The sequence below is a fragment of the Hetaerina americana genome, unplaced genomic scaffold (genome assembly GCF_022747635.1).
Source record: "Hetaerina americana unplaced genomic scaffold, ioHetAmer1.1.p SCAF_11, whole genome shotgun sequence".
Taxonomy (NCBI): Eukaryota; Metazoa; Arthropoda; class Insecta; order Odonata; family Calopterygidae; genus Hetaerina; species Hetaerina americana.
Window position 1 is genome coordinate 38,347,041 of NW_027286181.1, and position 11,498 is coordinate 38,358,538.

The 11,498-nt window shown below is 35.0% G+C and overlaps 1 protein-coding gene across 1 annotated transcript; it reads left to right on the forward strand.

Annotated features, from left to right (window-relative positions):
- The first annotated feature begins 935 nt into the window (after positions 1 to 935).
- On the forward strand, positions 936 to 11,275 carry LOC139701138 (cuticle protein 19-like). Its single transcript, XM_071599714.1, has 3 exons — positions 936 to 1,055; positions 9,616 to 9,744; positions 11,045 to 11,275. Exons 1-3 carry the CDS (start codon positions 936 to 938, stop codon positions 11,273 to 11,275), a joined length of 480 nt encoding a protein of 159 aa, XP_071455815.1.
- Positions 11,276 to 11,498: the final 223 nt, after the last annotated feature.

Genomic DNA, 11,498 nt, shown 5'->3' on the forward strand with positions numbered 1-11,498 from the left:
TGAGGGTCACACGGGGAAAACACACATACACAACATACGTGCCACACGTGCGCGCCGGCATCTCTCGCGCACGCTCTAGCGATTGTAGTGGGAGATATTCAGTGGATGGCGTGTCTAAGCGGGGTATATATAGAGCGAGTCGCGCAGTTTGATGATCATCAGGGGATAGGTTTTCTCAGAGGAAAGACCGTTACTCGAGAGCCTGCCAACGAACTATCTCAGGCTAAGGTGTGACATCCTGTTAATTTATTACACCTAAGTCTCTTACAAGGGGAAAGTTTGCAAATACCTTCGCAACTTAAAAATAAATCAATTACATTTTGAAACCAATTAACGCGCAATACAAGTTGACATTATTTCCTCTTATTTTCCTTCGAAAAACTTGATGGTAGGATGATATTAGGGAGTTGAATGCATTGCGAATATTTCTTCCTCAAATATAATTTCCTTGCGTTACATCCCATTCCCAATAATATTACAAATAATAGAATAGTTGCCAGGGATGTTTGTCTGGGAATTAATAAACAATAAATCTTTATATCCTCGCAGCAGTAGAGCTATTTATGAAATGTTTTTCTTCTCATTTTTATAAAATATTGCTACCACGTTCCACCATTTAACTGAAACGTATCAAAAATACTATTTGGAATACCAGGCGTAATTTCACGATAATTAACTGTGGTAATTTCAAATGTCTCTGACTAAAATTAATTCATTCGCATTTTGATGATTCTTAATTTTTGTGACAGTATGCATGACGATGGTTATTATTTCAGAATGAAAGAGTTCTTCATTTGAAGGAAAAGTGATATTCAATCATATTTTGTGCACCGTACTGTTTTTGATGAGACAGTCCAGGGTTGAGGATAATGTTGAGTATTCCAAAATCTATATTTTCTCACATGCAGATGCTCTTAAAATTTGCTGTCGTCGCAATGGTTTTCACCATCAGCCACGCCTTTCCACAACATGGCATTGGTTTTGGCTATGGAGGGCATTTTGGATATGGAGGACATGCCATAGTCGGCCAGGCGAAGCAAGTTGTGGACTACTACGTAAGTACAATATTACAAACCTGTAGCCAGTAAACGTGAATGGAGAGTAAATATTTACCTCACTATGCTCTCTCCTTTTGGATAGTGACTTAACCTACCCAAAAATACTAATCCAGACACTAATATTGATCACATTTAAATCGTAAAACAACACCACTAACTTTAATTGATGTTAAAAAATTCTAATTTCTGATAAATGTATGTTTACATATATTTTAGCATTTTATTACTGAATTCATTACGCGAAGGGTATTCAAATGATGTAGCTACCCTTGTAATGCATTCGTCAAACATATAATAACTGGCATATTTATTTAAAATTAGAAAAATGTTTTTAGAAAAGACATAAACGAGGATGGCAATATCACAACTCATCTCATTATAAGGTCAATTGTAAAACAATGGCAGGGTCTGGGTATCTTTGGTATAGGCCTGAAATACCACCCGGTCATGCGTATTGCATATTTCTCATGATATATGTGCTATGATAGGAAGCCTCTATGATTATACAATATGATTTTTGCCGCTGGTTACGTAAACGCTATCTATTGCAATTTCACATCTATCAATATATTAAACTAAATATATATCAGCGAGTAAATCAAAGTTTAAATTTCAAGATATTTGTCCGAAAAGAAATTTTAAACAATTTAATGAATAATCAGCAAAATAAGTGTTTAACACATACTATATATTTAATCCAATGAAATATTGAGGTAAATAAATATGGGACAGATTTCCTCTTAACAATATTTTCCTGAATAACTTCGTTTTTCTGATACTCTTTTAGTTATTTTACTGGTGAACTACATATTCTTATCTTTGAAAAACAATTGAGCTAATGCAGTAGTGTATTTCCTTTTCCTCAAATGTAACACATATTTACTACTTCTACCTAAACAAGGATTATCATAGATTGGTAGTTCTGATCTAAAAATATATCCAATAGATAATCCTAAATGGTACTACGAATAATATCTAGCCAAAGAATAATGAGTAAAATGCCGTTGAAAAATTATATAAGATGACCAATGTAAACTAATTACGAAACCATCGGGCCATAGTCTACAAATGTGTAGCTAAAACTAAACAATAAAAATTAATAGAGTTCGCTTCCTGAATTCCAAAAAAAGGCGAGAGGTGAGAGCCAATATTTTAATTACCCTATGATAAATTGAAGGCATTTATGAAAGCAAACTTCAACAGAGTGTGCAAAATAGAGAAACACGGGTTATAGGTTTCAGGAACTGATGAGGCTGGGAAACCCAAAGTTCTAATTGTAAATGTTTTGTGTAATTCCATAACGGAATCACACTGCCGTCTTGAAATGACATTAATAACTTTTCAATTCCACGATTATTTTATCAAAGACACGACCCAGGTTTCGATGTTGGACGACATCATCATCGACCCTGGCGTCTAGAGTGCTAGAGTAGTACGGGAACAAATAGATATTTATCAATAAGTGATTGACTAACAGAATAGGTATAAAATAGGGGTAAACAGAATCCTCTACATAATTTCTGCAAATAGCTTCATGGTCAAATTAGATAAATATCCCTAAATAGCCATTATTTCGTTTAACATCAGGGGCATTGGTTAAAAAAAGTCTCTCTCCAGCCAAAAACAATTTCATGGCCATTAAGGCATTAAGTTACTCCATAATTCACAGGATAGTAAACTTACTTTGAATATGAATTCTGTCTTTGGAGACCCTGTCCGTACTGTATCTGAGTAGATAAACCTCGACACACAACCGATTTCTTTAAAAGAGATAGCATTAGTCAAATAAAGAGGGATGGTATTGTGACAGTCAACCGAAACTTAAGGGATTTGGCGCATGGTAGGAAAGAGTGAAGACTGCACCTCACTTCATCATTGATATGGGTACTGGAGTCGAATTTTTAAATTTCAATCGTTTTAATTCACTTTTTCCACTTAGGCATAGTACAAAATTTACATGAAATACTATTTTCACCACTTTTAATTTTGAAATAAGATTATTAGTTCGTTCATTTCAAGAATTTTTCAGGTTACTACTACGGGGAAAAATTTTCAGAAAAAAATTAACACTGCTTCCCTCTCAGGCCCACCCCAAGTACCAATTCGAGTATGCTGTTGCTGACCACCACACCGGAGACATCAAGAACCAGCACGAGGAGCGCGACGGAGACGTAGTCAAGGGATCCTACAGCCTTCACGAATCCGACGGCACTGTCCGAACCGTTGAGTACTCCGCCGATGACCACAACGGATTCAACGCGGTCGTTCACAAGAGCGGTCAAGCCGCCCACCCACAAGTGGTAGTCGCTCATCAACCCATCTTGGCTCCCAAATTATTAGTGCCGCAGCACAAATATTATTAAAGTCGAAGTGCGGCTGATGCGTCATCAGGGTCAAGCAGACGTCAAGCACAACCAACTATGGCCGAAGCGGATTCAACGCGGTCGTGCTCGGGATAAGGTCAAGCCGCCCACTCGCTGGTAATTTCGGAAGGTGGCCCACGAGACGTCGATCGCTCATCAGGCCTTCGTCCCAATGAAGTGAATCCATTCTAAGTCCAACATCTAATTAAGTTCCTGCATTTCATTTCGCCCGTACTTGTGCGCAAAATTTCAAATTCTCGCTTCCCCTCCTATCACTGAGGATGACTGATAATTCCTATGCATAACTTTATTACCGCTTCACCTTGCCCATGATCATATTGCATCTCATTACCTCATCCGAAGAGATATGGAGTACATATTAAGGTATTACTATTTACTTCACCATGATGGCCATGTACATAGTCAACCAAATGTTTTCATAAAAATACAAAAATGTGCATATTTACAGAAAATGACAAAAATAATAAAGTTATTTTTCTTCAACAAGATGACGTATTTATCCTCTTAAATTCCATTTTTGTGTGCTTATCATACAAAAACACCACAAAAATTGATGCCATGAATGTATCTTAGCTAACTTTCTCACCGCAAATATTTCCAGGAATAAATCGATTTCACATGCGATTTGTGAATAAGATTTTTAAAATCTTGGATACCCGTTCGGCCCTGACTAATTTAAGAAAAAAATATTTTAAAGGCAGGTTAATCCGTATGCCAGAGAAATCTTTTTTGACGTTCCTGTCGATGTAAATTGCACAGAAAATAAATTGACGCGTATTCTTAATGATACCAATTCAGAGGAACAGGTATTGAAACCCCACTTTCGTTACATTCCCCCATTCCCGTTTACAGCACTATGGTATCTTAAGTTGCCTACTTTGAATTTAATTGGTATTGACGCTTTTGTATTGAAAGTCAAGAATTTCAACTAATTCTCAATGTTCGCAAGAAAGAAGACTTTGGATCTAATCGCAGGTTAGGAAAGTAGATAGCGGACACTGATATGATTCAACAATATTTACTAACTTACTTTGGCTGGCAAATAGGATTATTGTAGAATGCTGTTAAGAGGCTTATCGAATGACTATTTTAGCACGTACCCTAATTACTTGTAGATACTAGAATTTTTATTTACTGGAAATGCACAGAATGTAGAATTGCAGGGTTATATTATAATTCTAATGAAATTATCTAATTTAAATTTATATTTACATAAATTTTATAAAGAGATGACGTATCCGTTTTTCTGAATTATAAAACAAGCTAAAATACGAGTGTAGTGTCACCACTATATAGTGTCAACACTGTGAAGTAACGACAATAAACTTTGCATGCATAATAGAGAGTATACTATATATAACAAACCAATCGTTTTTTTAAGAGTCCGAATCCTCTGCAAGGAATTACCTATTTAAATATTTACTTTTTTAGTGAATTTTTATATGCACTGATACTGTGATTAGGGTGAAAAAAATCGAATTCCGTGATTGCATACTCTACTAAAAGTATTCGCTTGGACGTTTTTTGTCTTCTTTGCATGTATTTCTACAGTGATTGCTGATATTGCGATAAAATGCTGTTTCAGCAATTTAAAATCGGAAAACTGGAAAATCAAAATAAAAGAATGAAATGTGTTTGAAAAATGTTTTAACTGAATATAAATGAAGTAAAAAAACTGACACCATTCCTGTAACAACAAGGGCACTTTCGAAACATGATTTATTACTTAAAGACTTAAAATATAACTATTCAGTCAAAGGTTTACGCTGTTTCCCGATATAAAGTAAACTCCTAGCACGTACAACCACGATAACATTTCACTATAAAATACACGTGTTCATAGAGGATGCATGACCAAAAACTGAAGAAAGATGGTTTAACTTTGAAATAAGAAAAATATCATTTCTTAAAAATATGGGATGAGGTAAAAATTCCACATGGGATGAACATGAGATGAGAATATAATTTTGTGGGGATTTCATGGTATCAACAAGGTTGTGAATGAGCTCACTGTAACTAGTCAGGAGATAAAATCGTTGATGAGCGGATTACAACATTATTGTGATATGTATGAAGTGAGAATCAATGGAAACAAAATAAAATTTATAAGATTTTTGTGATAGAGGAAGGCTTATGTAAACATGGAGAGGAAATAGGAAACACTAGGTAAGGTGCGCATCACATATACCTATATATATGTATATATTCACGGTTTTTTACCATGGTGGTCAAGGTAGTAGGAACAAAAAGGAAAAATTTCCAGTGACTAAGAATATTTCTCAGGAGTGAGAGAATTGATAAAAGTGATGTCATGGAAAAATGTTATGAAAGGACTCGTTAAAGCGTTTATATTAAGTGTGATATTGTAATGTGCTGAAACTGGGTCGTTGGAGCAATTTAATAGATAAACTTGGATTGGAGGTTTTAGAGATGTGAGTGTGGCGAGGGATGGTAACATACAAAGGACCTAAAAGGAAAACAAACGAAGTAAGAGCCATGGTGCGGGAGGATCGAAGGGAGCCATGTGTCGTTCCAAGTAACCCAACAGAATAAAACTTCGTACTTTGTATACTTCCACAATTTCTTATATGCTTGCACGACCATGGTTTAGATGATAAACGTCCTCTTCAGGTTACCACGTTAATCGCCGAAACCATGGTCTAGTAAAAATATTAGAAACTGTCGAAATATAAAATGTAAGAAATTGTATTCAAAATTATCAGTAGCAAGTTCCATAAAGTCACGATCAACAAAATCCAAAGGAGGCGAGAGAGATGAATACAATGTTGGACATTTGGGAAACTAAATTATGGTGAAAGAGGCGTTTGATGAAAATTAGGGGGGGAATAGGACAACCAATATAGATGTTCTCAAAATAGTGGGTGAGAAGCCTAATTTAAAGAAAGATATATTCGATTACGAATGCAACTCATTAGACAGTTTTTGAATCATAAAGGTTTTATAAAATTGGTAATACGGAATCATGTGGATGAATTTTAGGAAAAGAGAAGGCCTTTCTGCAGTACCAAAACCAATAATGAAATATGTACGATAAAAATACAGCTTCAAAAGAATGAAATATGATCGAAATGGAGTTGCTTGCAACCAATCTCAGGTTAAATCACAAAAGATCACTTCATATAGCCTATCATATACCTTTCACATGGAAAAGGAAAGATAAGATTTACTGATATAAAAGATAAGATTTGACAATACAAACTTGAATGAAAGTGACAAATCAAACCATTATTTATCATTTTCATTAATTCTTGTACTTTGGCACCAGCTAGTTGTCCAATTTGTTACACGCAACACAAATTAATTACCAATAGGCATTTCATGAATCATTCCAACTCAATGAAAATTACTTTTTGCATGGTTCATATATTTTAAGGAATTCAAGAAATTTTGAACGGCTAATTGTGTATCTGTCATCACGGATGAGCATTTAGTATGAGAGGGAAAGTACACATTTATATCATGAACAATAATTACTCAAAGCTCCTCTTTTGCCTCAGAAATAAAGAAAAACACTGATCAAATATTACTGAAAATATACTTAATTATATTATATATGTTATTTTAAGGAACTAGGTATTCAATTCCAAAAAAATTATAATTCCGATGTCACGAATAAAAAAATTAACTGATTTCAGTGCATTCAGAGAGGTAGGCGAAAGAGAGACTTTCTCTCCAGCCACCCATAGAGATTCATTCGTCCAAAGGATTAACATTGAAATCGCACAAGGCTAACCTTTAACTCTCATAATTTAAGAGCGTGGAGAGCAAAGTCAAGGTTCAAATCTTTGCTCAAATCTTTTATTTATAAATTGGAGGGATATTTATTGAGAAATATACTTGTTTAAAGAAGTTATCCAGCTATGGATAGAAAAAAAATCGTATATTAATCTACAAATGCCCTGTATACTTCAAATATGTATTTTCTCGTTTAAATGAAGTGTTCCGCTATTTTTTGGCAATCATGCATTCAATATGTTGTTATTGAGGTTTTGGGTGACATATATACTGTATTAGTATCATCCTACTAAATATTGATATTAGGACATTTATACGGAAAATGTAGTACATTTTCCCGTTTCATCTTGATGCAATCGTGCTATCTTCTCCTGCTCCTGTTCCAAATATTATGAGAGTAATAATTAACTTATTTTTCAATGCACAACTGATTAAATTCACCACACTTAAATGATATCTCTTTATTTTTCTTGGCATTTAAATACCAGATAACTCATGGCAAAGGCGATGTTGATATGATCAGGTGAATTATATAGGATATAGAAGTATAATAACATGAGAATTTATGGCAAAAAGTGGGGGATAGGTGGGTTTATTCATGGCCGCGGGTTCAAATCCGTGGTGTAGAATTTGGAAAACTTCATTTACAAGAACGGATGGTGTTAATTTCCTAATAGTAAAACTTCGTGAAATACAGGTGGCACTTAGGAAGGATAAAGAACCCCTGAATTTATACGCTAAGCGGAAGGTTAGCCCTACTCTCACTGATCGACATAATGCATAAAAAGCTCTGATTGAACACATGCATTAGTAATGGACTCGTCTGACTGTAATATGTCTCCTAGAAGTATTTTAAAAATTGTAATAGTGCTCGTAATAGTGCTCGTTTTACTCCATTTCGGTCGTCTGGAGGTTTTACGAGGTAAGGTATTTTCACAATTAACGTTTGGAAGAATAACTGACATCGTCTGGAGGACTTATTTCCCTGAAGACGATGACAGAATAGGCCTTCGAAAAGTCAGCCATTATTTTAATTTCTAACTAAGTCGAAAGCCCGAAATGACGTCATATAAATAACACACCTAGAATACACAAACTCTTTCACTTCCGTTTCTTTTATACTATTGCAACAATTGAGACTTTATACCATCACACTACAAATAAGGCAAAGAATGGTTATTGTAAAAAGTAAAGAGGCAGCAAGCTGACAGATGTGGCTTGTGTATTAGAAAAGGTTGAACGACTCTTATAAATAAAATAAAGCGCGTTTTCCATTTACTTTTAATTTAATAATAAAGGCTACATTCATGCAGTTATTATGACTGTCCCAATAGAAATATCTGACACTGCAATGTAAAGCAACGAAAAATGGAACACTGTATAATAAGTCAACGTAAATGACTACGATAAAAAATGGATAGCATTCCTTAAAACATAGAGCAATTATATATCTCTGTGCGAAAAAATACCACGTATTACTAAAATGAGCATTTATCATGTTATACGTTGATTCATTCTTGCACAGATGGATTTAAACAGACGTAGATAACCATGTGACCTCTCATTTTTCGGAATTTCCTAAAACAGAAGCGCCACGGACGGAAAAACGATTATTAATGGTAGTGAGCGCATAAATTGGGAGAAACCGGAAATTGAATGGCCATTACTTCCGGAGCCCCTTTCTCTCTCATCAACGAATAAAGATCTCCGACAAGCCAAGCGTCAGACCTGCCCGCCGTAAATTTAATGAGACTACGCAGTGCGTGGCGATTCCCCCTGCTGGGTCTGTATAAAAAGATTCACCAGAAGTGGAAGAAGCATCAGAAGCAGCCCAGTTGTTTATGCCTAACCATCTCCTGCAACTCAACATGACTTCAAATAAGGTACGGATATAAGCTGGGCTATATCGTTGGTTTCAGAGAATCTTATAATAAGCAGACCTTAAAATCAAATTTAAAATTCCCTAATTTTCGATATTACTTCACGTCCATTATTTAATTTTCATATGAAAAAAATTTTCAGATCGTGAGAAGTCTATTGATCTATTGGAACGTTTAAAAAATATTTGGGCGTATATTTTAGTTTTATTGCCCGTGGGAAAGTAATTTTTTTGACTCTGTCAGAATAATGATATTCAGTTAAACTCAGTCACGTCAGAAAACAGTGAGGAAATATATTTGATGATGCCCTTTACCTTTTTTTAAATGATCTTAGTCCTTTTTCTCTTGTCTCAGAGACCTAGTAAAAATTAAAGCAAGCGTTTTTTAAATCACATGTAGCATGAATCCATAAAATCTCTCAAATTAAAATAACGAATCATCAAAAATTCAGAATAAATAAGAAAATAATAAAAGTGAACCCATAATTTCCCGAGCGCATTTAATTCATGTCATCGCCCTTCGTTTATTCTCGAAAAGGCCATCTACGCTTTGGCTCTTGCCGCCACGGTGATTGGTCTCAGCCACGCTTTCCCTGGCAATGGAATTGAAGACCAGGTTTCCCAGGCCTCGCACGGCAATGGGCATGGCCATGCCGTTGACTACCAAGTGAGTACTTTCAATTCATCATTTGACCATAAAATCATCAGTTGATGTGTTGCAAGCCGGAATGTAATGCAAATTTTCTTCTTTTGAAAACTTTATTCAAAAAAGTAAGATCATTTTTTCCCACCCTTCTTTACCAAGCGTGAGAATAATTATTTTTTTAAGTATTAGCACATGAGCGTCTCAAAAGAAGTGCTTGATTTTTTTTCCTTGTTTTTAGATTATTCTAGTTGTCAATTATCCCGAATTAGAACCCACTTTATGTCGTAGGAGTTTTCTTTAAGGCACTTAAAACGTCAATTGGTAATTAATGACCGGGTAAGTTCTTTTCTCATATGTTCTACCTTGGTGCCATTCTGTTTCCTATTGACACAGATGGCTTGTTTATTCTTTGAGCCAGACACGACAAACAAGCAAACACTAGTGCTTACATCCGTCCCGGGTAAAAAAGTTGACTCAGAAAGTGCTTGGCGATTTGGATGTGTATGAGAAAATGACTTGGGGTTTTACAGGCTATTGCACTTTACAAACTTTCACCCAATTTTATAGCAGCGCTTTAATTAATTCTACTCTCTGCAAAAAACTGTAAATTTAATGCAGTCATTTATATGATAATAAATATCACACTTGCATGACACTACGAATAAAAAATCAGATTAATTCTAGCTTACTTATTTTACAGGTATTCCTGTATATCTGTATTTATATAATTTTTCGTCCGTTTAAATTTTTGCCAAGCGAAACAGGTAGTAGAAACACTTTTTTCTTCTACGTGTTCTAAGCACAAAAAACTTTAAATTGATCCTCAGGGTGTTCAATTAATTAAGCAAGGAAAAACGATACAATAGCGAAACAGCTTTGTCCTATTTCAGCAATACACCATGTACAAAGGGAATCATTCGAGGTAGTATTTTTATTGAAAATCAATATTTATTACTTGAAATCTACTTCCAATTACCAAAGCAGTCAACATAGCTCGGGGTAATGTTAAGTTTAATGTCGTTATTGCTCTTGAAAACATGTGAGCCTACGCCATAATTACTAAATATGAACTTAAATCTAAAAATCCTGGAATATTTCTCTTTGCATGAAAAGTTAGATACTTAATTACTGCTTTTATTGCTAATTATGTTACTTTGTAATGATATTGAGCCAGAATTAACATAAAACACTACGGGGAGGAAAAAACATGACCTTAATCCTGATGGTTACGAAAATTACAAACATCAAAAAGCAAATCAGGTAGAGCTTAATTTGTTGACCTTAATTCATGATTTAAGGTTTCCCCTTGTCTTTTTTTCAGGGTTACCCGAGATACCAGTTCAACTATGCAGTGAATGACCCGCATACCGGAGACATTAAGTCACAATGGGAAACGAGGGACGGCGATGTTGTGCGGGGCAGTTACAGCCTCCAGGAACCAGATGGCACTGTGCGCACTGTACAATACACTGCGGATAAACTCGGTGGATTCAATGCAGTGGTGAAAAGGACGGGTGTGGCCAGTCACCCTCCTTCTGCACCTCACCATTAAAAATGTTTATAATTGTAGAAAGAAGGGATTACAAGAGTAATTTCTGTGTTCATTGTTACCAAACATGATTTAAATGACTTTTGTAAAGTTTTTGTTGACATGTATTGTTTTTTTTTTTAAATATACCTTTTTGATACGTACACATAATTTTATTTTTATTTGATCAGAAATATGTACATCTCTACTATTAAAATAATTTATTTTATTTTTCCTGCAAGAGTGC